This window comes from Carcharodon carcharias, chromosome 20 (genome assembly GCF_017639515.1).
Source record: "Carcharodon carcharias isolate sCarCar2 chromosome 20, sCarCar2.pri, whole genome shotgun sequence".
Lineage (NCBI taxonomy): Eukaryota > Metazoa > Chordata > Chondrichthyes > Lamniformes > Lamnidae > Carcharodon > Carcharodon carcharias.
The window spans coordinates 37,201,292-37,228,897 of record NC_054486.1 but is presented as its reverse complement, the minus strand read 5'-3'; the positions used below and the strand labels follow the sequence as shown (position 1 = coordinate 37,228,897).

The window sequence follows — 27,606 nt, the reverse complement described above, 5'->3', positions numbered from 1 at the left end:
TGCTTCTTGTACTTTGTCTCTTTACAAACATAAAGATCTCTCCACTTTTTAACAGCCTTCTCATCTTGTCATCTTCAAAGGTTTCTCTGTTCTTGCACCTCTTTAAAATTGTATCATTTAGTTTATATTGCGTCTCCTCATTTTTTCTACCAAAGTGAATCACTTCATATTTCTGTGTCAAATTTCACCTGCCATGTGTCTACTCATTTCACCAGTCCTCCTTTGTTCACATCCCTCAGCCAGTTTTCCATTCCTTCAAATGGTCCCATTGAGAGCACCAGGGTGCTCAGAGTTCCTCGCAAGGACATTGATTCAGTACTTATTTGAAAAGCTGTGCATATTTGGATGCAGAAATTGAACTGTCCATGCTGTTTAGTAAAGGGTCATTTTATTTTTTTTTTAGAGCTACCTGGATTTTACTACGATCAAAAAAAGGACAGATATTTTAGGCTATTACCTGGACACAACAATTGTAACCCTCTTACATGGGAGGCAATTAAACAAAGGGACATGGAACAAAAGCGATTGAAGATGTTGGAGGAGGATGCTAAAACTGGGGTAATTAGACTTGCATTTTACAAAATGATTTTATGAGAGATATGATATCTATTCATATGTAATGATGTTAACAGACAAAACAGGAATATATGTGTCATTTTCAGGTCAGCAGGCTGTAACTACAAGGAGCACTACTGTAAGGACCAGTGTTTGGATCTCCATTATTTAACAATCTATATCAATGACCTAGATGACTGGGCTGAGAATGTATTTAGGTTTACTGACAATACAAAGTTAGGTGGAAAGTAAGGTATGAGTTGCAAAGAGTCTGCAAAGGGATATAGACAGGATAAGTAAGTGGGCAAGAATGGAATATGATGTGGGAAAAACAGAATATATTTTAAATGGTGAGAGGCTAGGAAATGTTGGTATTCAGAAGGATCCCTTAATCTACCGTTAATTAGCACATTCCTTAGATAATATCACCACTTTCAACACCTCTTTGTCCTTTTGTCTATGACATCTTTTGGCTATCTCCACCTATCACTGGCCCTCTATCCTGTTCTACCCCCCGCCCCCCCACTTAAACCAGCTTATATTTCACCTCTCTTCTATTTTAACTTAGTTCTGTTGAAGAGTCATACGGACTCGAAATGTTAACTGTATTCCTCTCCGCAGATGCTGCCAGACCTGCTGAGTTTTTCCAGGTATTTTTATTTTTGTTTCAGATTTCCAGTATCTACAGTTTTTTGCTTTTATTTCAGAAGGATCTGGATGTGGCTGTACACAAAACATAAAGTTAATGTACAATTATAGCAAGCATCTGGGAAAGCAAATGGTGAGCCGTAACTTCCAAGCTCCACAGCGTCAGATTTGGGGGGTACCCCAAAGATGCGCTGGTGAACCCTCTCGGAAGTTCCCAGGTAAAGGTTTGCATGGCAATTACCCAGAGATGCACACTTCCTCTGGACAGTTGCCCTGTGCTGGGAACCGTCCGAAAATGCAGTTTAAATCGCAAACTTTGGATGGTCCTGCCAGGGTTACACCAATAGTAATTCAGAAAAAGTTAGAAGAAATAAAACCTCTTCTACCACCTGGGCAACTACTGTAAAGACCTACCGGCCCCATGGGACTCCCCCCACACCCCCAAACCCAGCACCCCACGAGACTCCCCTCCCACCCCAACCTCTGATCCCCCCCCAATTTTTGAAACCACCACTCCTCTGACCACCACCTGCCCCCCCCCCCAAACCCCTAGACCACATCTGCCACCACACCCACCCAGGCGGAGAGATTGGGTAGACCAGACCAGGACTTTAAAAGAAGGAGAGGTGACTTCATTGAAACATTAAAATATTATTAAGAGGCTTGATAGGGATGATGCTAGGAGGCTGCTTACTCTGGAGATTATAGAACTCCATATAGGTCACGGTCTTAGAATAAGTAGTCGACCATTTAGGACAAAGATGCGGAGCATTTTCTTTACCCGCACGCTTGTGAATCTTTGCAATTCTCTACCTCTGACATCTGTGGATGCTCTGTTGCTGAGGTCGATAGGTTTGGCACTAAGGGAATTAAGGGCTTTGGGGACAGTGCAGGAAGGCGGCGGAAGAAATCTGCCATGATCTTATTGAATGGTGGAATAGCCTTGAAGGGTCAAATGGTTGACTTCAACTGCTATTATGTTAGCATTTTATCCTTGAGTTCAGGTTTTCTAACTATTCTTAGGAGGTGAACCTTATATTCCCCAATGACACAAAGTTTGCCTTAATGTAAGTAAGGCTCAGCACTGTCCTTGCCAATTGACTAGGAGACCAGCTTTCTAATGAAACCATGTGTGACTCTTGACTTGATCACTGGAGTCCTAACTTTTTTTTGTTGCAAACAGCGGGTGGCTAGAATGGGTATGGACTTCACCATGCTTCTACAGAAAAGACATTTTGGACTAATGAACTCAGCATCATATTTGAGGTAAGTAGGTTACATTAAAACAATTTACAATAGCACAGAAATAGGCTATTTGGCCTAGTAAATCCATGCCAGAGTTTATGCTCCACTCGAGCTTTCTTCCATCCTACTTCCTCTAACCTCCTCAGCATATGGTTCTATTCCTTTCTCCCCCATGTGTTTATCTAGCTTCCCTATAAACGCATCTTCAAAAAATCTTTGTATCTGTTTCATTAATCTGAATAAATATGCATTACTTTGTCTTCTGCTCCATTGAGTTTTTGCACATCGGGAGAAAAATACTGACATTCCTATGCATTGCCTTCTTTAATCTTTCCTTAAGTTTGCCCCTTTTTTCCCTTTTTCCTTGCTGTTGCTCACTGTCTTTGGCCTAGTATTGCTGAACCAATAGTTTCAGAAGTATTTAGGAGTCTTTAATCTCTGATGTCGGTGCTGTAATTTCATACTGGCAAGAAGTGAGAAAGGACTTGAGGACTTGGGATATTCGGAAGGAAATGTACGTGTAGTAGTTTTGTTTCTGGACTCATTATCCAGAGAATGTGAGTTCAAATACTACCTTGGCAGTTTGGGAATCTGAATTAATTTTAAATTAAATTTTTAAATAAAAGCTGGAAATAGAAATCTGGTACCAGAGAAAGTGGCTATGAAGCTGTCAGACTGTTGTAAAAATCCCAATGGCCCCCTTAGCATGTCTGGACTACAGTCCCTAACTAATGTGGTTGACTCTTAATTGCCAGGAATGGCCCAGGCAAGACATTCTGGTGTATCAAACCATGACTCAAGATGGCAGCCTCATTACCTTCCTGGAGAATTCCAGCCATTCCAATAATGTCATATCTGCAGAATAAATATTTTAAAACTTTACATATTTTAAATGAAGCTGTTTTGTGCAGATCGAGGTCCCACAAGTGAGAATGAGATGAGTAACCAGTTAATGTGTTTTGATGATGTAGTTCAGCTGCTATTCTTGAATAGCTGCTGGCTATTCAGCGAATCATATTAAGATTTTCAATGTCCGTCAGAACAGATAGACTGGGGCTTTATACCTCATCTAACAAGTGTACCTCAATTATACAATATTCCATGCTGTACTGCAATGTCTACTTAGATCTGAGTGAGCCTTGAATCCACAATGTTGTGACAGTGAGGTGACAGTGCTATCAACTGTGCCGAACTGCTACATGTGAAATAAGGGCCATAGTACTATATCATCTACCATGTATTGTGTAAGGTCCGCAGTAACACAATCTGTGTACAGTATAAAATCCATACCACTGCATCATATACTACTTGGTGCATCACAGAATCACAGATTTGTTACAATGTAGGAGGAGGCCACTAGGCCCATTAGGTCTGCACCAGCTCTCTGAATAAGCAATTCACTTAGTGCCATTCTCCCACCTTCTCCCCATAACTCTGAACATTCTTCCTTTCAGATAACAGCCTAATTCCATTTTGTATGCTTTGATTGAACCTGCCTCCACCACACTCATGGGCAATGCATTCCAGATCCTAACCACTCGTTCTGTGTAATCATTTTCCTCATACTGCCTTTGCTTCTTTTGCCAATTACTTTAAATCTGTGCGTGCCCTCTCATTCCCGATCCTTTCACAAATGGGAACAGTTTCTCCTTATCTACTACCTCCACACCCTTCATGATTTTGAATACCTCTATCAAATCTCCTTTCAGCCTTCTTTTCTCCAAGGGAGACAGTCCTTACCTCTCCAATTTCTCTTCATGATTGAAGTTCCTGATCCTTGGAACCATTCTCGTGAATCTTTTCTGCACCTCTCCAATGCTTTCACATCTTTCCTAAATTGTGGCACCCAGAACTGGATGCAATACTCCAGCTGAGGTTGAATTTAGTGTTTTATCTACATTACTCTTGCACTCTGCGCTCCTATTAATAAAGCCTAGGACACTTTGTTCTTTATTAACTGCACTCTCAACATGTCCTGCCACCTTCAATGACTTATCCACATATATACCCAGATCCCTCTGCTGCTAGAGTTGTGCCCTTTATTTTATATTGTGTCTGCTTATTCTCCCTACCAAAATAAATCACTTCCCATTTCTCTGCATTGAACTTCATCTGTCACCCGTCCGCCCATTCCACCAACTTGTCTATGTCCTTTTGAAGTTCTACACTATCCTCCTCACAGATCACAATGTTTCCAAGTTTCGTAACATCTGCATTTTGAAATTGTGCCCTGTACACCAAGGCCTGGGTCAGTAATAAATATCAGGAAAAGCAAGGGTCCCAACACTGACCCCTGAGGAACTCCACAACAAAGATTCCTCCAGCCTGAAAAACATCTATTAACCACTATTCTGTTTCATCATGTCAGCCAATTCATTTCAATGTTTCTACTGTCCCATTTTATTCCATGAGCTATAACTTTGCTCACAATTCTGTTGTGCGGCACTGTATCAAATGCCTTTTGGAAGGATAAAGTGAGAATTAGTCTTGAGCAGCCAGTCAAGCACTACAATAGTGGCATTCAGGAGTGGGAACTGAGTGCAAACGAAAGAAATTTACGTGACAAGTATTAGGAAAGATGCATCCACAGGGCTAAAATGCTACCATTTTCAAGTCAGGTTTTACGTTTTTAGCCACTTGTTCTCTGATCAGAAACACAAGACCTAGAACATGTTTAAATTGGCCCTCAACTGCTGATTGGCTTAGGGCGTACTTACACAGTTGTGTATGCTATTTGGTCATACACACCTGGGAAGTTCCACGTTTGCTCGTCAGCTCTCTTCAGCTGCAAGGTGGGTGTCACAATTGCCTGTTACAGCCTCTAGGATAGAGTAGAAGATGAATTTGGGTTTCCATTCTTGATTGCTATCCATGAGTAATGCTGTTACTTCCTGTGAGAGTATGATTGGGTTTCCCTGTAATTTCTCTCTCTCTTCCTGCCTCCAAACACTCAGTGGGATATGCTGCCAGTGCTCAGGCATCCTGCCCCTCCCACTAGGATCCATTCCTTCTTGTTTGGGTGACTTTTCTACTTTCAGAGCTGCCATCCTTTTAAGTACCTCCTCTTTATCTATTACTATCCCTTTTAATTTCTCCATGACTCCATGTTTGATGTGACATTGGCACCATCCTCTTTAGTGAAGACAGGTGCAAAGTGCTCTTTCAGTACCCCAGCCAGGCCCTCTGCCTCCACGAGCTCTTTTATTTGATCCTGAATCAGCCATACCTTTCCTTTTGACTATACTTTTATTGTTCGTATGTTTATGAAAAACTTCATTTTGTGTTACTTGTTAATATTTTCTCATACATTCTTTGTTTTATTTTCATTTTCAGTTTTCCTCTGCATTCTCTGTATTTATTAACATATTTTTCCTGGTTCTGGCAATAGTAACAAAGGAGTAGGTAGAAGCCATTTAGCTCCTTGAGCCCGTTCCGTCATTCAATTAAATCATGACTGATCTGTAAGCTAACTCCATATACCATATTTGCTCGCTATTCTTTAATACCTTTGGCTAACAAGAATCTATCAATCTCAGTTTCAAAATTATCAATTGATCCAGCATCAGTTGCTGTTTGCAGAAGAGAAGTTAAAATTTCTAACACCTTTTGTGTGTAGAAATGTTTCCTAATTTCATTCCTGAAAGGTCTAGCTCTAATTTTTAGACTGTGTCCCCAAGTACTAGACTCCTTTGCTCATGGCAATAGTTTCCATTTATCCTATCCTATCCTATCATATCCTGTGTGTTCCTCTTAATATTTTGGAACTATAATATAACCTTTTGGAGACTAGGTATCATTCCTGTAAATCTACACTGCAGTCCATCCAAGGCCAATATATCCTTATAAAAACAAAAAAACTGCGGATGCTGGAAATCCAAAACAAAAACAGAATTACCTGGAAAAACTCAGCAGGTCTGGCAGCATCGGCGGAGAAGAAAAGAGTTGACGTTTCGAGTCCTCATGACCCTTCCCTTCCCTTCCTTGACCTCTCTGTCTCAATCTCTGGTGATAGACTGTCCACCAATATCCATTACAAACCCACCGACACCCACAGCTATCTCGACTACAGCTCCTCACACCCCACTTCCTGTAAGGACTCCATCCCATTCTCTCAGTTCCTTCGCCTCCGTCGCATCTGTTCCGATGATGCTACATTCAAAAACAGTTCCTCTGACATGTCCTCCTTCTTCCTTAACCGAGGTTTTCCACCCACGGTCGTTGACAGGGCCCTCAACCGTGTCCGGCCCATCTCCCGCGCATCCGCCCTCACTCCTTCTCCTCCCTCCCAGAAACATGATAGGGTCCCCCTTGTCCTCACTTATCACCCCACCAGCCTCCGCATTCAAAGGATCATCCTCCGCCATTTCCGCCAACTCCAGCATGATGCCACTACCAAACACATCTTCCCTTCACCCCCCTTATCGGCATTCCGTAGGGATCGCTCCCTCCGGGACACCCTGGTCCACTCCTCCATCACCCCCTACTCCTCAACCCCCTCCTATGGCACAACCCCTTGCCCACGCAAAAGATGCAACACCTGCCCCTTCACTTCCTCTCTCCTCACCGTCCAAGGACCCAAACACTCCTTTCAAGTGAAGCAGCATTTCACTTGCATTTCCCCCAACTTAGTCTACTGCATTCGTTGCTCCCAATGTGGTCTCCTCTACATTGGAGAGACCAAACGTAAACTGGGCGACCGCTTTGCAGAACACCTGCGGTCTGTCCGCAAGAATGACCCAAACCTCCCTGTCGCTTGCCATTTTAACACTCCACCCTGCTCTCTTGCCCACATGTCTGTCCTTGGCTTGCTGCATTGTTCCAGTGAAGCCCAACGCAAACTGGAGGAACAACACCTCATCTTCCGACTAGGGACTTTACAGCCTTCCGGACTGAATATTGAATTCAACAACTTTAGGTCGTGAGTCCCCTCCCCCATCCCCACCCCCTTTCTGTTTCCCCCTTCTTTTTTTTCCCAATAAATTATAAAGATTTTCCTTTTCCCACCTATTTCCATTATATAAAATAAAAAAAAAACCCACTAGAGCTATACCTTGAGTGCCCTACCATCCATTCTTAATTAGCACATTCGTTTAGATAATATCACCAACTTTAACTTTAACACCTATGTGTTCTATTGTACTATTGTTGTTGACATCTTTTGATGATCTGCTTCTATCACTGCTTGTTTGTCGCTACAACCACACCAACCCCCTCCACCTCTCTGTCTCTCTATCTCTCCGCCCCCCACACACACACCTTAAACCAGCTTATATTTCAGCTCTTTCCTGGACTCGAACTCAAGTTCTGTCGAAGGGTCATGAGGACTCGAAACGTCAACTCTTTTCTTCTCCGCCGATGCTGCCAGACCTGCTGAGTTTTTCCAGGTAATTCTGCCAATATATCCTTCCTAGGTGTGAAGCCTAGAACTGCTCACAGTACTGCCAGTGTGGTATAGCTGAAGCATGACTTCTATCTCGTCGTATTCTAGTTCTCTCGATTATATAGGCCAGTGTTCCATTGCCCTTTTTGGTTATTTTCGGTTCATGACATTCTAATGATCTGTCAGTCCTTTTTAAGTGAATTCTTGATATGAAAAAGTTCATTCCTCTTTGAGTTCATAGTATTGAGGTTTGACAGTAATCATCAAATTTTTATATATATATATATATATATATATATACAACTATTTCCACCACAATCACCCAACATCATTTACAGGCTTGCTCAAGAACTCAAGGTCAGTGGAATGAGAAGGAATAAATTGGAGGTTCACAGTGCAGATTCTTCCAGTAAAAGCAGTTTCAAAATGATTTTGGTAAGTATGAGAACTGAAAATATTGTTTTGTTTTAAGACCATACGAATTAGGAGCAGGAGTAGACCTTGATCCTGCTCTAACATTCAATAAGATCATGGCTGATCTGAATGTAACCTCAACCCCACATTCCTGCCTACCCCCGATAACCTTTCATCTTGTTAGTCAAGAATCTATCTAGCTCTGTATTAAAAATATTCAAAGATTTTGCTTCCACTGCCTTTTGAGGAAGAGAGTTCTGTTATGACCAACGCAGTTGGTAAAGCGAAGTTATTTAAAAATCCCAGAGGGAAACTTTAAACAACTGTCATAACCTATAATTTTAAGTGTTTTGTTTGAGATGCGACTCTAAATTCAGGAATCAGACCACCAATTCTTCAGGCTTTACATTAAATTAATTGAAACATTTTATTAATTTACACAGGTTAAAATATATACACATGGCTACAAATTTACTACTATTATAACTTTTAACAAATTCCTGAACTATCTCTATTAAGGCAACAGCAACCCATAGACTTAACCAAACAACAGGCAAAGCATTTTCACTGTATGAATTCAAAATGAGGTTCTTTTCACTGTGGAGCCAATTGGAGGCTTGCAGCTGCCTTTTGATCTTACATTGCCTCTGCCCTGTACACCCAAAAACTGCTGAAGTTATATCTACCACTACTGATTGGATTCAGATTCTCATTGTCTCACCAGCCTCTTTGAATTTCACCTTTGAACAATTAAACCCCATTCATAGTACCAATTTTATTAGTAATCTAAACATATGGCTTGGTATCTGCTAGATAGGCTTCAAGTTTTCACCCCACTTCTTGAATGCTCTGTTAAAAAAAATGCAAACGCAAATCTCTCTTCCATATCAAAACTAGTACATATCAAAGCACCTAAACTAGCTGACTTTAATCCAATTAAGACACCAGCAGACTAAACCTCTATTTTAAAAGATAAATATTTTCCAAAATATTATATACATTATATACTTTTATAGCTTCATGACAGTTCCAAAAACACTCAACCCTCTGAGAGAAAACATTTCTCCTCGTCTGTCTTAACTGAGCAACCCCTTATTTTTAAACAGTGACCCCCTAGTTATAGATTCTCCCACAAGAGGAAACATCATCTCCACATCCACCCTGTCAAGACCCCTCAGAATCTTAAAGGTTTCAATTAAGTCACCTCTTATTCTTCTAAATTTCTGTGGTGTATACATGCCTAACCTGTCCAGCCTTTCCTCATGAGACAACCTGCCCATTCCTGGTATTAGTCTAGTGAATCTTCTCTGAATTGCTTCTAATGCATTTACATCTTTCTTTAAATAAGGAGACCAGTACTGTACACAATACTCCAGATGTGGTCTCACCAATGCCCTGTACAACGGAAGCACAACCTCCCTACTTTTGTAATTGATTCCCCTCACAATAAATGCTAACATTCTATTAGCTTTCCTAATTACCTGCTGTACCTGTATACTAACGTTTTGTGATTCATGCACCACGACACCGAGATCCCTCTGAATCTCAGAGCTCTGCAATCTCTCACCATTTAGATAATAAGCTTCTTTTTATTCTTCCTGTCAAAATGAACAATTTCACTTTTGCCTTCATTATACTCTATTCACCATATCTTTGCCCAGTCACTTAACCTACCTATGTAGCCTCCATACATTCTCTTCATAATTTACTTTCCTACCTACCTTTGTGTCGCCAGCAAATTTAGCAACAATCCCTTCAGTCCCTTCATCCAAGTCATTTATATAAATTGTAAAAAGTTGAGGCTCCGGCATTGATCCCTGTGGCACACCACTTGTCACATCCTGCCAACCATTTATGCCAACTCTCTACTTCCTGTTAGTTAGCCAATCTTCTATCCATGCCAATATGTTACCCCCTACACCATGAGCTTTTATTTTCTACAATAACCTTTGATGTGTCACTTTATCAAATGTCTTCTGGAAATCTAAGTACAGCATATCCACCAGTTCCCCTTTATCCACAGCATCTGTGACTCCTTCAAAGAACTCCAATAAATTGGTTAAACATGATTTCCCTTTTACGAAACCATGTTGATTCTGTCTAACTGCCTTGAATTTTTCCAAGTGCCCTGCTTTAACATCTTTAATAATAGCTTCTAACATTTTCCCTATGAGAGTTGTTAGGCTAACTGGCCTATAGTTTCTTGCTTTCTGTCTCCCTCCTTTTTTGAATAAAGACTAAATTTGCTATTTTCCAATCTAATGGAACCTTCCCCAAATCTAGGAAATTTTGGAAAATTAAAACCAGTGCATCAACTATCTCACTAGCCACTTCTTTCAAGACTTTAGGGTGAAGTCCATCTGGACCTCGGGATTTGTCAGGGGATTTCTAGTTCAAAAGTGATTGACTAAACTTTGATAACTGGAAGGTATCAGCTAGCAAAGTGCTACAATTGGCATCAGTGTGGTTAGGGATTGGATTGGGTTTTACTCAGCAAATAGGGCTGCTTTACCTATTTGATATAGACCTACTTTGTTCTATATAACTCTGCACTTTAAAGTTAACATTTTAATTCTAAACATGTCGATGTGACCTGTGGATTTCACTCCAAACTGACATGCCAGCTCCAGGAACTGCTCCTCCATCTGAGTTTGCAATGCTAGGTTTGGTACTACTTCACCAGTTTGGCTTCGCCCCTGGGCATTGTGACTCCTCCTCTCCTGTAAGGACAATAGTGATTTCATGAGTCCTCCTTCTGTATGCCAGAACATTGCATCCTCCTCCCCAGTGTTGCTGGTTTAAGTGCCCAGCACATTGCAGGACTTCGTCCTTCTAGATATGCCTGCCATGCTGTCTAGACCCAAGCAATCTTTAAGGGCACAGGAAACTTAAGCCCTCAGCTTTATACCTGAAAGCCCCAACAAATGCAAGCCCACACATGCACATTTATTCAAGGTGAAATGGGACCTTATTCCTCACCTTTGTAGAGCAGAGAAAACCATTCACTCTCATCCGGCAATGCACCCAGGTTCTTCGAGCGAACCCCAGCACCACCACCCCCCCCGCCAGCTGCTGACTAGTGCTGCCATCTCTCACCAAGCATTCTTGGTGAGATGTGGAGGTCTCTTCTTGCTGTCTCGTGGTAGCAATATCTCCCAGTGATCACTGGCAGCATTGATGAGCACTTGCAGGCTGGCATCAGAGAAGCATTGGCTTCGGGCATTTCCACACTTCCGGCTCCTGAAGACATTGCAATCTTCCTTGCACGGTTTCCTACTAACTTTCACCTTTCAGATTAAACTGTAACTTTAAAGTTCCTCACTGCTCTCTCCCACAGTGGTTCTTCATTTACATCCCTTCATTCATCTGTTTTTAAACCCCCCCACCCACAGCTGACCAGATTCAGGCACCCTCCCAATTCCCGCCACCCCGTCAGCGCTGGCCCTCTTTCAATGCAAGTTTTTTGTTGGCCAGCTGTTAATTGGCCAGCCAGCATGAGATTGTGCTTGGGTGCCGATCTTAGGCGGGAGCAGATTTTGCATCCGTTTCTGGTCCCGCCCATCATACTCTCACAACAAGCTAAAAATTCAGGCCATGGTATTTTTTTGCCCATTAGCAAGATGCAACAGTTAGTAAATAATGTAGTTCTAAGTTTCTCCAGCACTTTCTGTTTTTACTTCAGATCTCCAGCATCTGCAGTATTTTGCTTTTATTCAGAGAAAGGATGTCTGGCCTTAATAACCAGAGCGTGGTAAAAATCATCTACTTAGAATTGCAGAAAACTTGATTAGGTACCGTACTGGAGATTTCTCTACAAAATTGGAGACTCTGGAATAGATGGTAATTTATTGTGCTGGATTGAGAACTGGCTGGAAGGCCTGCAGGCAAAAAGTAATTATAAATGGAGTTGGATCTGATTGGAGACTATTCACCAGGGGTGTCCCACAGGAATTTATGTTGGGCTATTTACTATTTACATTAATAATCTAGATGTAGGATATTGAGGGCATGACCTGCAAATTATCAGATGATGCTAAGAATTGTGGGAGTGATGGATTTGATGGGCAGAATGGCCTCCTTCTGTGCCACAAATCTCTCTATGATGCTATGACTCTATGTTTAACTGCTGAACAATTTATATAAATCATAACAAAAATTGATGGTAATGTGCCATTTTTGATAGGCAGACACGAACTGTGAGCGGATATTTGCTGTAAAAAACGATGAAACTGGCTACAAATATGGAATTCTAAATCTCAATGGACATAAGAAAGAATCCAGACTTATTTCTGTGGATATGTGCGACAATCTCTACTTCACACACCGTAAGGTTCGTTGCTAATTTTTAAATCAGGTTAAAACGTATTTATGAACTATTGAAATGCAGTTTCATTATGTTACGGACCAAAATGGGAGCAGTGCGCAGTTGATTCTAGCCCCATTTCTCCACAAGTCATAACAATAGTTTAAATGTTTAATTCACCTACAAAGCTGGCCAATTGTTACCCTTTGATACTATTATTCCCAACATAAAAAGACTCTAACCAGGCTTCCTTCAGTAAACGCAAAAAAATTGACTATAAAAAAACATACTACTTTTTAAAAACAAGTTAATAAACTAGTTGACATACAGGTTATAGATTAGAAATGTAATGATTTTCCCCTTTTTAAAAAACATATTCAAACCCCCATACACTTGCTCATTAACACAAAACAGTCACAATAAGTCTGACAGATTTTTAGTGAAACTGTCCTTGATGACTTTTTACTTTTGCACACTTCCAAAAAAAAAACGAGTTATTCCCATGACCTTTATGATTAAAGTTTAACTCCTCTAGACCACAAATAAGAAAAAGAGAGTCCTTCCCTTGTAGCTTGCTTCTAAGGCACACCAACACACACACACACACACACACTCTGACTGAGATTTTAAAGACTAAGATGTTAAAAGAATACTTCACTTGGGCCAGGTGTTTTTAACTAATCAGCAAGAGTCTTTAGCCTGGCAACAGCACTTCTTTGTTAACTTAGGTATATAAAGTATCTCTTCCTTCAACAGGTATTCCCTGTCAGACATCTATCTTGGCCTGTGGTTTCTGGAAGAATGGCATAATCACAGCCCAGAATTAATATTGCAAAGTTTTAAAAATAACTCAGGAGGAAGAATGTCCAAAATTCAATGTCCTTCATTTCTTCCAAAAACAGATTCTTCACAATAAATTCAGAAACTTGGTTAATAAATGCACAGAATATTCTTTGTGGTTTCTTTTGTTTTGCATATAAAGGGGGAAGAAAAGGGTAGTAAAGATTTTCTCCTTTATGGAACCTTTCACACCTCACCACTTCAATGACTAAGACGATGGGCTTGCAGATTAATTCCCAGGATCCTAATGCCAGCTGATGGAAGGGGTTGTCAACAGTGCTATCAAGCGGCACTTACTCAGCAATAACCTGCTCGCTGATGCTCTGTTTGGGGTCTGTCAAGGCCATTCAGCTCCTGACCTCATTACAACCTTGGTCCAAACATGGACAAAAGACCTGAAACAAGAGCTGAGGTGAGAGTGACTGCTCTTGACATCAAGGCAACATTTGACTGAACTGTGGCACCAAGGTGCCCTAGCAAAACTGGAGTCAATGGGAATCAGGGGTGAAAATTCTCCACCAGTTGGAGTCATACCTAGCACAAAGGAAGATGATTGTGATTGTTGGCATCTCAGTCCCAGGGCATCACTGCAGGAGTTCCTCAGGGTAGTGTCCTAGGCCCAAGCATCTTCAGCTGTTTAATCAATGACCTTCCCTCCATCATAAGGTCAGAAGTGCGGATGTGGGGATCTTTGCTGATTATTGCACAATGTGTTGTACCATTTGTGACTCCTCCGATACTGAAGCAGTCCATGCTCATATGCAGCAAGACCTGAACAAACTTCAGGTTTGGGCTGATAAGTGGCAAGTAACATCCACACCACATTCACACAAGTGCCAGGCAGTGCCCATCTCCAACAAGAGAGAAACTCAACCATCTCCCCTTGACATTCAATGGCGTTATAATTGCTGAATCCTCCACTATCAACATCCTGGGGGTTACCATTGACCAGAAACTGAACTGGAATAGCCATATAAATACGGTGGCTACAAGAGCAAATCAGAGGCTGGGAATTCTACAGAGAGTAACTCACCTCATGCCTCCCCAAAGCATCTACAAGGCACAAATCAGGAGTGTGATGGAATACTCTCCATTTACCTGGATGAGTGCAGCTCCAACGATATTCAAGAAACTTGATACCATCCAGGACAAAGCAGCCCCCTTGATTGGCACTTCATCCACCTCTTTCAACATCCATTCCCTCCAGCACTGATGTGCAGTGGCAGCAGTGTGTACTATTTATAAGATGCACTGCAGCAACTCACCAAGGCTCCTTCATGCCTGACAAATTTATCAGAATTCTTTGAGGAGGTATCAAACAGGATAGATAAAGGGAAACCAGTAGATGTAATATATTTCAATTTCCAAAAGGCATTCAATAAGGTACCACACATAAGACTACTTAATAAGATAATAGCCCATGGTGTTGGGGTAGTATATTAGCATGGATAGAGGATTGGCTAACTAATAGAAGACAGAGAATCGGGTTAAGGGGGGCATTTTCAGGATGGCAACCTGTAATAGTGGAGTACCACAGGGATCAGTGCTGGGGCCACATTATTTACCATATATATATATTAATGATTTGGATGAGGGAAGTGAATGTACTATTGGCATGTTTGTGGAAGACACAAAAATAGGTGGGGAGGCAAGTGATAAGGATGACACAAAGAGTCTGCAGAGGGATATAGACAGATTAAGTGAGTGGCAAATAAAATGTGTGAAAATGTGAAGTTATACACTTTTGCAGGTAGAGGAGCTGAATATTATTTAAATAGAGAAAGACTGCAGAAAGCTGCAGCATAGAGGGAATTGGGGTCTTTGTGCATGAATCACAAAAAGCTAGCATTCCAGTTCAGCAGGTAATAGGGAAGGCAAATTGAATGTTTGCCTTTGTTTCAAAGAGGATGGAGTTTAAGATTGGGAAGTCTTGCTAAAACAATACAGGGCACGAATTAGACCACACCTAGAATACTGTGAACAATTTTGGTCCCTTATCTGAGGAAAGATATACTGGCATTATAGGCAGTCCAGAGAACGTTCGCACGGTTGATCCTGGGTATGGAGGGATTTTCTTATGAGGAGAGGTTGAGTAGGTTGGACCTGTACCCATTGGCGTTTAGAAGAATGAGATGTGACCTTATAGAAACTTATAAGATTCTTAAGGAGTTTGGCAGGGTAGATGCTGAGAGTTTGTTTCCCCTTGTGGGACAGTCTAGAACCAGAGGGCATAATCTCAGAGTAAGGGGTCACCCATTTAAGACAGAGGTGCGGAGGAATTTCTTCTTTCAGAGGGTAGTGAATCTGTGGAATTCTTTACCGCAGAGAGCTGTAGAGGCTGGGTCGTTAAGTATATTCAAGGCTGAGAGAGGCAGATTTTTTATCAGTAAGGGAATCGATGGGAAAAAGGCAGGATCTCATTGAATGACGGAGTGGACTCAATGGGCCGAATGGCTTACTTCTGCTATTACGTCTTATGTTTTATTATGCCTCCTAAATAATTGAATTCTTGCACCTGTTCTAGTTTTTTTCCTTCTATGAATATGTCTTCTTCAGTTAGATTTGTAAATGATAAAGCATTTGTAGCAAGCACAGAAGAAGGTTAACAAGAGCCAGTAGGCTAGTAACAGCAGGCATGAACTTTGGAATCAAAGCTGTTACTAGCCTACTGGCTCTTGTTAACCTTCTTCTGTGCTTGCTACAAATGCTTTATCATCTGCAAATCTAACTGATGTTATCGTTCGAACCCCCCGCTTCCACCCGCCCCCCCACTCCAATCTTGACGCCTTATGGTCTTCAGTAGCGCTTTCCAAATCCATGATGTCTGCCACCTAGAAGGGCAAGGGCAGCAGGTGCATGGGAGCACCACCACTTGCAAGTTCCCCCTCCAAGTCACATCATCCTGATTTGGAATTATATCACCCTTCCTTCACTGTCGTTGGGTCAAGATCCTGGAACTCCCCCGCTCTAACAGTACTGTAGGTGTAGGTGTACTACATGGACTGCAGCAGTTTAGGAAGGTGGCTGATTTCCACCTTCTTAAAGGCAATTAAGGATGGGCAATAAATACTGGCCTAGCCAATGACACCCACATCCCGTTAAAGAATAAAAAAAACTATACTTCCACTTTTTTCAAGTGATTGTCCTTTTGGATAATCATAGGCATTGAAACCTACATTGCCATCTCACCAATCGGTAAAATTTAATTTTATATTCATCCCAAATTACCTGTGTTGTGTTTATGTTCCACATTAGCCTCCTCCCACCTGACTTCCTCCAACCCTTTCAGTATACCTTTGTACCTCATGTGCTTATCTAGCTTCTTTTCAAATGCATTTATATTATTTGCCCTAACTACTTATAATAGCAGCTCAACATCTCTCTTTGGTTAAAGAAGTTTCTCCTGAATTTATTAGTGATTATCTTGTATTTAAGAGAGCCTTGTCTCTATCATGCCTATTCTTTCTGATTCCTCAGTATGTTAAACAGTTTTCTGCCCCAATTTTATACACATTCTCTCTCTCTCCAGATAATCAACATCCCAAAAAAGGGTGTAAGTTGCAGGCCAGACAGTTTTACCTCAGTGGTGGGGAATCTTTTAGAAACAATAATTCGGGACAAAGTTAATAGTCACTTGGACAAATGACATTTCATTAAGGAAAACCAGTATGGATTTGTTAAAGGAAAATTGTGGTTAACTAACTTGCTTTAATGTTTTGATGAGGTGACAGAGAGGGTAGATGAGGTTAATACTGTTGATGTGGTGTATATGGACTTCCAGAAGGCATTTAATAGACTGGTGACCAAAGTTCATGGAATTAAAAGGACCGTAGCGACATGGATATGAAATTGGCTGAATGACAGGAAACAGAGAGTGATATGGATGTTTTTCGGACCAGAGAAAGGTCTTAGAATGGGGTTTCCCAGGGCCTTCATGACCATGGGCCAGAATATTGCATTCGTCGGGCGGGCATGCGCCTGACCTAAACGAACATTAAAAGGACACGCAATGACGTCATCGTGCACTCATGCGATATTTTGGACTATTAAGGCCACTAAAGATCTAATTGAATTAAATTTTTCGCTGCCCATCCAACCTTACGGTTGGCGGGCAGTCAAAAAGACCAAGCGGCCTTTGGAATTTTTAGGAAACCTCATCCACAGGTGGGATGAAGTTTCCATCAGCAATTAAAAATTAAATTAAAATTTTAGCATTTATTCATAACATGTCCCAGCTTGTGTGACAGAGTCACATGAGGGGACATGATTTTAACATTTTAAAATTCTTCGTTTTTAATTTTCAAAAATCTTCTTCATCTTTCTAAGGCAGCTCTGTGCCTCAAGGAGCTTTTCCTGCACGCATGCGCGAACATGTATGCTCACCCACCTCACCCCCCCCCCGCCCACAGTCAGCACTGCAGCGAGCGTTTCATGCTGGGTGGGCCCTAATTGGCCCGCCAGCATGAAATCGCAGTCGGGCCCCGATCATTGGCAGCGGTTGGCTTCCTGACTGCTCCCACTCGCCCCCACCAAGCTTGTCTGAGGAGGCCAAAATTCTGGCATTAGTCTTCTTGATGTACATTAATGACCTAGACTTTGGTATACAGGGCACAATTTCAAAATTTACAGACGACACAAAACTTGGAAATATTGTGAATTGTCAAGAAGACTGTGTTAAACTTCAAAAGGACAAAAAGGTTGATGGAATGGGTGGACAAGTGAAATTTAGTGCAGAGCAGTGTGAAGTGATTCATTTCGGTACGAAGAATGGAGAGAGGCAGTATAAAGGGTACAATTCTAAAAGGTGTGGAGAAGTAGAGGGACCTAGGGGTATATTTACATAAATCATTGAAGCTAGCAGGAGCGGTTACTAAATCATACGGCATCCTGGTCTTTATAAATAGGGGTATGAATTAAAAAAGCAAGGCCGTTATGTTAAACCAGTATTAAGCATGGATTCTGCCTCAAATGGAGTATTGTGTCCAGTTCTGGGCACCACACTTCAGGAAGGATGTGAAGACATTAGAAAGGTTGCAGAAAAGATTCATGACAATGGTTCCAGAGATGAGGAACTTCAGTTACGGAGATAGATTGGAGAAGCTAGGACTGTTTTCGTTGGAGAAGAGAAGGTTGAGAGGAGATTTGATAGAGGTATTCAAAATAATGGGGTTCTGGGCAGAGTATTGATAGGGAAAAGCTGTTCCCATTGTTGGATGGGTCGAGAACCATCGGGCACAGATTTAAAGTGATTTGCAAAAGAAACAATGGCAACATGGGGAAAAACTTTTTCATGCAGTGAGTGGTTAGGATCTGGAATGCGCTGACTGAGAGTTTGGTGGAGGCAGGTTCATTTGGGCATTCAAAAGGGAATTTGATCATTATCTGAAAAGGAAAATGTGCAGGGCTGCGGGAATAATGCAAGGGAATGGCACTAGGTGAATTGCTGCTGCATATAGCCAGCACAAACATGATGGGCTGAATGGCCTTCTTCTGTGTTGTAACCATTCTATGACTATGAATTTAATATTTATCATAGACTTTTTTTAAATTTTAATTCCAATTTTTTTTGAGTCAGATCCTTATTCGACTTGGTGAAAATAGATCTCTTCCAGTTGGGTATCTTCACTTTGGGTTGTTCCTCCTCCTTTTCTGTAGCTAATTAGTTCTAAACCTAATGATATTGTGATCACTTCTTCCCAAATTTTCCCCACTGAAAGATGGTTCACCTGTCCCATTTCATTCCCCAGAGCTAGATACAGCACCACTTCCTCCCTCATTGCGGAAAACATACTGACCAAGATAAATTATAATTTACATATTTCAGGCTTTTCTTCTCCCCCTTGTCCTGTACATTTTCCCCCAGTCTGTTGGGATAAGTGTAGTCCCGATTATCATTACTCTAACATCTTTCTGCATTTTGTTTGCAGATTTATTCCTGAGTTATTTATAGCTCTGCTAAATTTTCCACCTTGCATTTGTATCAGCCCTTTCTTTTTGTCTCATATGTTGGCCATGGTAGCTTAACCACACACATGAATCTTTTGGTTTTCAAAAGGTATTAGCTTTGCATCATATAAAGTACCCTTGCCCAATGCTTTTTCATGGTAAGATTAAGGTTTTCCAGCAGGCACCGTGTATCAAGTGTCAACCATGGATCAGTTGGTAGCACACTTGCCTCTGAGTCAGAAGGATGTGGGCTCAAATCTCACTCCAGGTTTGAGCACAAAAGTAAAGGCTGACATTCCAGTGCAGACAGAGGGAGCATCGCACTGCCCTGCCCCATCAGATAGATGTAAACGATCCCATGGCACAATTTTGAAGAAGAATAAGGGAATTACCCTTGGTATACTTGGACCATTATTTATCCCTCAACCAACATTGCAAAGTCAGATAATCTGGTCATAAACTCATTGCTGTTTGTTTCACCACTCAAATTGCCATGGTGGCAGTGTAGCCCTTCCCACCAAATGTAAGCTGCCCCTTCATCTTTGAAGCATCTTGCCTATTGCATCCCTCTCCAGTTTCTTTTAAATCCCTGTTCTGTACCACTCTTTGACTACAATCCACAGATGGAGGTAGGTGCCAGAGGACAAGAAGATCATAATTCTAACACCCCTGTTCAAAAAGGGGAAAAGGATAAACCCAGTAACTACAGACCATTCAGCCTAGCATTAGTGGTGGACAAATGTTTAGAGACATTAACCCAGGACAAAATTAATTGGCACCTAGAAAAATATCGATTCATAAGTGAAAGCAAGCATAGATCTGTTAAAGGCAAAGACTAACTTGATTGAGTTCTGTGATGAGGGTTGATGATGTGCATATGAACTTTCAGAAGTAATTCATACAAGCAAACTTGTTAGCAAAACTGATTCCGGTGGGATTAAAGGGACAGTGACTGCATGAGCATGAAATCAACCAAGGCACTGAAAGTAGGGGTAAATGGTTGTTTCTCAGACTGGAAGGAGGGAGAAATGATGTTCCTCAGGAAACAGGGTTAGGACCACTTTTTTTAAAACAACATATTAAAGACCTGGACTTCGGAATATAGGACAAAATTACAAATTCTGCAGATTATACAAAATTCACAAATGTAGGAAACAGTAAGGAGATTAGTGACAGATTTAAGGAGAGCATAGACTGATGAAATGGGTAAACAAATAGGGTCACAAAGTCATTTACAGCACAGAAAGGGACCATTCAGCCCATCAAATCCATGTCAGCTCTCCTCTGAACAATCCAGTCAGTCCCTGGCTTGCAGATTTATTTCCTGAAAATCCCCATCCAATTTCCTTTTGAAATCATTGATTGTTTCTACTTCCACTGTCGTCGTGGGCAGCGAGTTCAAGGTCATTATCACTCACTGCGTAAAAAAAGTTCTTCCTCAAATTATCCCCTTTTCTCTTGCCCAAAATTTTATATGTCTTTGTGCCAACAGCTAATGGGAAGAGCTTTTCCTCCTGTACCTTCTCCATACCTATCATAATCTTGTACACTTGTATCAAATTTCCCTTGCTCCAAGAGAATCCCAGCTTCAATAAGCTAACCTTGTAACTAAAATTCCCTACTCTGGAACCATTCTGGTAAGTCTCTTCTGCTCCCACTCAAGAACCCTCGCATCCTTCCTAAAGTCCAGTGACCAGAAAGTGGACACAATATGCAAGTTGGGGCCTAATCAGGAATTTATAAAGGTTCAGCATAACTTCTCTGCCTTTGGACTCGATGCTTCTATTTATGAAGTCTAAGCTCCCATAAGCTTTGCTAACTGCTCTCCCAATGTGTTCTGCACCTTCAAAGATCAATGCACATGCACCCCCAGATCCCCCTGTTCCTGCACACTCTTTAGAACCGTACCGTTAAGTCTGTACACTATTGCCTCTCCCTATCCCTTCTGCCAAAATGTATCATCTCACACTTCTCTATATTAAATTCTGTCTGCCGCTTGCATGTCCATTCTGCTCACCTATCTATGTCTTGTTGCAGAGAATTTGTATCATCCTCACTGTTTGCCACTCCTCCAAGTTTGGTATCATCACTAAATTTTGAAATTCTACTCCGTATTCCAAGATGGCAGCTGAAAGTTTAAACAGAGAAATGAAATAATTTTTAAGGGGCCACACAAACAAAAGGTCCTGTGGGTGTCTTTGAAGGTTACAGCATGATTTGAGAAGGCTGTTTCAAAAGGCATATAAAACCCTTGACTTTATAAGTGAAAATGTGAGTACAAAGGCAAGGCTGTTATGTTGAATAGAAACACATAATTGTTACAGCACAGGAGGCTATTTGACCTATTGTGTCTGTGCTGGCTCTCAGAATAAGCAATTCGCCTAGTGTCGTTCCCCTGCCTTCTCCCCTTGACTCTTCCTTTTAATCCAATCCCCTAATGAATGCCTCAATTGAACCTGTCTCCACCACACTCTCAGCAGCGCATTCCAGATGTTAAACACTCGCTGTGGGAAAGTTTCTCCGCAGGTCTCCATTGAATCTTTTGCAAATTACCTTAAATCTATGCTTCCTCATTTTCGATCCTTCCACCAAATGGGACCAGTTTTTCCCTATCTACTGAAGCCCAGACCCCTCATGATTTTGAATACCTCCATCAAATCTCTTCTTAACCTCTCTTCTCCAAGGAAAACAGTCCTTACTTCTCCAATCTATCTATGTAACTGAAGTTCCTGATCCCTGGAACCATTCCTGCACTGTCCCTGATGCCTACTTATCTTTCCTAAATTGTGGCACCCGGAATGGGACATTCCAGTTGAGGCTGATCCAGTGCTTTTTGCAAGTTTAACATAAATTCTTTGCTCTTGCACTCTATGCCCCTATTAATAAAGCCTAGGATTCTGTATGCTTTATTAACCGTTCTCTCATCCTGTCCTGCCACCTTCAATGATTTATGCACATATGAACTGAGGTCCCTCTGCTCCTACACTCTTTTTAGAATTGTACCCTTTATTTTATACTGTCACTCCGTGTTCTTCCTACCAAAATGATTCAATTCACACTTCTTTGCATTGAATTTCACCTGCCACCTGTCCGTCTATTCTATCATCTTCTCTATGTTCTTTTGAAGTTCTACTCTGTCCTCCTCACAGTTCACAGTTCTTCCCCCAGACTGATGAACATCCATTAACCACTATTTTTTGTTTCCTGTCACTCAGCCAATTTCGTATCCATGTTGCTTCTGTCCCATTTATTCCATGAGCTATAACTTTACTCACAAGTCTGTTGTACGGCACTGAATGGAAGTTCATATACACAACATCATCAGCTTTACCCTCATCAACCACTCTGTTACCTCTTCAAAAGAAAAACTCCAGCAAGTTAGATAAACATAATTTGATCTTAACAAATCCATGTTGGCTTTCCTTTATTAACACATATTAGCCCAAGTGATTATTAATTCGGTCCTGAATTATTGTTTCTAGAAACTTCCCCACCACCAAGGTTACACTGACCGGCCTGTAGTTGCTGGGCCTTTATTTACACCGTATTTTGAACAAGGGTGTAACAATTGCAATTCTCTGGTCCTCTGCCACCATCCCTGAGTCTAAAAAAAATTATGGTCAGTGCCTCCACAGTCTCCACTCTCACTTCCCTCAGTATCCTTGGATACATCTCAGCTAGTCCTGGTGCCTTATCAGGTTTTAGTTCAGACTTTCTATCCAATACCTCTTCCTGATCAGTTTTAAACCCTTCAAGTATCTGAATTACCTTCTCTTTCATCATGACCTGGGCAGCATCTTTTTGCTTGATAAAAACAGATGCAAAGTATTAATTTAATACCTCAGCGATCCCCTCTATCTCCATGCGTAAATCCCCTTTATGGTCTCTAATCAGCCCCACTCCTTTTACCATAATTTTACTATTTATATACCTGTCGAAGACTCTGGGATTCCCTTTTATGTTAGTTGTCATTCTCTTTTCATATTCTCTCTTTGCTTCTCTATTTGCTTTTTCACTTTCCCTCTGAACTTTCTATATGCAGCCTGGTTCTCAGTTGTTTTGTCCACGCGACATATGTCATAAGCACACTTTTTCTTCTTTATATTAATCTCTATCTCATTTGTAATCCAGGGAGCTCTGGAGTTGTTTGCCCTGCCTATCCCCTTTGTGGGAATATACCTTGACTGTGTCTGAACTATCTCTTCTTTGAAGGTGGCCCATTGTTCAGTTATAAAAACAGAAAATGCTGCAAAAACTCAACAGGCCTGACAGCATCTGTGGAGAGAGAAACAGAGTTGACGTTTCAAGTCCATTATGTTCAGTTACCATTTTTCCTCCCAGTTTTTGATTCCAGTTTATCTGGCCCAGATCCAATCTTACCCTGTTGAAGTTGGCTTTCCCCTAGTTAATTATAATTGCTCTGGATTATTCTTTGTCCTTTTCCATAGCCAACCTAATCCTTTTAATAAAATTATTACTGCCCCCTAAATGTTTTCCTACTGATACTTGATCCACTTTGCCCCCTTCATTTCCAAGAATCAGGTGTAGCAGTTGGACTGGAAACATGCCTGCTGCAGAAAATTTTCCTGAACACACTCTAGTAGTTCTTACTCCCCTCTACCTTTTACACTACCACTATCCCAGTCTATATTTGGATAATTAAGGTCCCCCAATTATAGCTACTCCATAATTTTTATACCCCTCTCTAATTTCCTTGCAAATTTGTTCCACTACATCTTTCCCACTAGTTGGAGGCCTATAGACCATACTGAACAATGTCAAAGAGTCATTTATAGCACAGAAGGAAATGTAATTCCATTTTTATTGTTTCTTAACTCTCACCAAATAGATTCTGTCCTTGACTCTTCTGGGACATTCTCTCCAGCATTGCAATGCTCTCCTTAATCAATACCACCACTCCTCCCCCTTTTCTTCTTTTCCTATCTTCCCTGAACACCTTGTGTCCAGGAATATTGGATTTCCAGTCCTGCCCTTCTTTAAGCCAAGTCTTTATTCTAGCCATAACATCCTAGTTCCACATGGCAATCTGCGCTTGTAACTCACCAGTCTTATTTTACCACACTCTACATTCACATACGTGCATGGACTTTATTACTTTCTCCCTAACTTTGAACCCACCAACTTACTATTCCCTGTCCTGGTGCTATCTATCTCTCCCAATATTCTGTGCACCTTGGTATGCCTCTCTCATATTACTTACTGGTTCCCACACTTCTCCCAAGTTATTTAAAACCCTCCACAATCACACTAGCAAATTGCCTGCAAGGAACTCAGTCCCAGCTCTGTTTAGGTGCAACCCTCCAGAGCTGGTCCCAGGAATCTAAAGTCCTCCCTTTTGCACCACCCATTCAGCCACACATTCATTCACTTTATCCTCTTATTTACGTACTTGTGTGTGGTACTAGGAGTAATTCAGAGATTACTACTTTTGAGGCCTTGCTTGCTAATTTTCTATCTAGCTCCCTAAATTCTGACTGCAGGACCGCATCCCTCTTTCTCCCTATGTCATTGGTACCAGTGCAGATCACAACTGATGGTTGTTCGCCCTCACCTGTCAGTATGTTGTGCAGCTGTTCAGTGACAGCCTTGACCCTTGCACCAGGGAGGCATTCATGTTTGCAGCCACAGAAACGCCTGTCTATATCTCTATCAAAACTACCATCACTATTATTCTTCCAGTCTTTCTGTCACCTCTGTACAGCTGAGCCACCCATGGTGCCTTGGAATTGGCTCTGGCTGAACTCCCAAGATGAACCATCACTCAGAACTAAATACTGATTGAAGAATGGGATGCACTCAGGGAACTCCTGCACTACCTGCCTATTTCTTCTTGACTGCCTGGTGATCACCAGTTTTCTCTCTCCCTGCATACTGTTAAGCTCTGAGGTGACAACATATATAAGTGTTATCGACAAAGCTCTCAACTGCACGACAGTGACGCCAACTGAAAATCAAACTCAAAAATCCGGAGCTCAAGTTGCTGCAACTGACGACATTTCCTGTACAAATTGATATCAAGGACACAAGAAGTGTCTTGGAATTCCCACATAGCACAGGAACCTTTATAAAATACAGGTTAGGCCTCAACTGAAGAATTGTATCCAATTCTGGGCACCACATTTTAGCAGCACACTTAAGGAAGGATGTCACTGCCTTAAAGAGGGTGCAGAGATTTACTAGAATGGTAGTTGGGAGGAGGGGCTTCAATGGAGATCTTAGAGACACTGGGATTTTTTTCTCCTTAGGCCATGGAAGGTTCAGACAAGATTTAATAAAAGTATTAAAAATCATGAAGTGTTTTGACAGTCGATAGCCTGAGGGCACATTTACAGTGATTGACAAACCAACCAGAGAGGATATGGGGGAAATGTAATTATGCAGCAAGCTGTGATCTAGAATATACTGTCTGAAAGGGTGGTGCAAGCAAATTTAATAATAGCTTTCAAAAGGGATTTGGATAAATACTTGGGCCAGAATTTTGCTGTTGTCGAGCAGGTGTCGGGGCCCGCTCGCTGACGCGGGATGACGTCGGGCGGAACTCTCGACGTCATCCCGCCCCATTTAAATTATCAGGAGGGCGGGGGCGCAGCAAAATCAGCTATGGGCCTGCCGGCCTGTCAATGGCCAATTGTGGTCATTGACAGGATCATTTAAACAAGTAAAGGACCTGCCCATCCAACCTTAAGGTGGCAAATAAAAAAAAAATGAAACCTCATCCACCAGCAGGATGAGGTTTCATGCAGGGTTCTAAAAAGTTTAATAAAGTTTTACTGTAATTTATGAACATGTCCCATCTCATGTGACATTGTCACATGAGGGCGACATATTAGGGATTATTTTTTCTATTTTTAATCTTTTTAAAAGTGTAAGCGATCTCCCTGAGGCAGCACTTAGTGTCAGGGAGATGTGCGCTTTTTCATGCGCATGCACGAAAGAGCGCACTCTCGCTTTTGGGGAATCCCCCCCCCCCCCCCCCCCCCCCCCCCTTGCCCGCACAGCGCTTCCCACCAGACATCACGCTGGGCAGGCCTTAATTGGGCTGCCCACGTAAAATGGCGGCGGGGCCCATTCCTCCGGCAGGGATCGTCTCCCCGCCCACCAGAGATTGGGTCGGGCCCGCCCGCCTGGCAGGCAGAAAATTCTGCCCTTGAAGTGGAAACATTTGTGTAGGGAAAGAGGAGGGGAGTGGAACAAATTGGTTAGGTCTTTCAGAGAGCAAGCATATGCAAATAGGCTGAATGGCCTCCTTCCCTGCTGTGTCTTTAAATAAATGTAACTGATGCATCTTGTTTCAACGTGGTAGATAGTCCTCACCATAATATGTCAAGGTTTTCTCATAGGACAGACCTTTAATAGTAAGTTTTCTAAGGTTCACATTTTTCTAAATGCTATCAAGCATTATTGGATCTTCACAAATCTGTCTAAGCTATTGTAAATATATTGAAGTGTCTGTGAGCATGGCAAAGATTTCTCAATTTCATAGCCAATTGATTTTAAACAAAAACTAATCTGATTTATTTTGTGTCTTACATTGAAATGTCCTGCTAAGTAAAACCTATTTAATGGTGAAAATAACATTAACTTTGAGAATATTAACTCTGTATAATATTCATGTGTGCAACACATTGTCCTTGAAGGATCACAATGCCAGATGACTCAGCGCATTAACAGCCAAAGTGTAACAGGTCCTGGCTGAAACATACCCCAGCAGTCATGGTGTATAATTCAATCATTCTGTCTCACTTTGATTTTTACTGTGTAATCTTGAGATGATCAAACACTGAGCTTCTGCCAAAACTACATTTATTCCACACAATGTAGGCATATACTGTTAATGCCTGGTAAGGAACTTAGACAGGGAGGGAGAAGATCCAGTTCTCCTTGTTCATTTTCATATTGGTACCAGTGACTAGGGAAATAACAGGTAGGTGGTTCTAATGAGAGTGCGCACCAAAAGATAGGAATGAAATTAAAAGATCTCGAGGGTAATAATTTCTGGATTATTACTCAAGCTTTGCACAAATTAGCATAGGGATAAGCAGATCAGGAAAACAAATGCATAGTTGAAGGATTGGTATGGGAAAGAGGTGTTTCATCTCATGGAAAGTTGGGATGAGCTGCATTCGACCTGGGATGGGACCAAGGCCCAATCGAAAAGGATAAATAAGCTGTAGAATGGAGTTAAACCCATTAAGAGAGGGAGGATTCAAGTAGAAATAAATATAAAAATGAAAATAGTTTAAAGATAAGAAAA

The 27,606-nt window shown here is 41.5% G+C and overlaps 1 protein-coding gene across 1 annotated transcript in view; it reads left to right on the top strand.

Moving 5' to 3' along the window:
- wdr21 (WD repeat domain 21) overlaps window positions 1-27,606 on the top strand; it is a 165,794-nt gene that overhangs the window by 39,199 nt on the left and 98,989 nt on the right. The window contains exons 5-8 of the mRNA XM_041214174.1: window positions 404-558; window positions 2,387-2,469; window positions 8,167-8,263; window positions 12,426-12,572. Coding sequence (XP_041070108.1) covers window positions 404-558; window positions 2,387-2,469; window positions 8,167-8,263; window positions 12,426-12,572 — 482 coding nt within the window. The remainder of the gene's footprint in view (window positions 1-403; window positions 559-2,386; window positions 2,470-8,166; window positions 8,264-12,425; window positions 12,573-27,606) is intronic.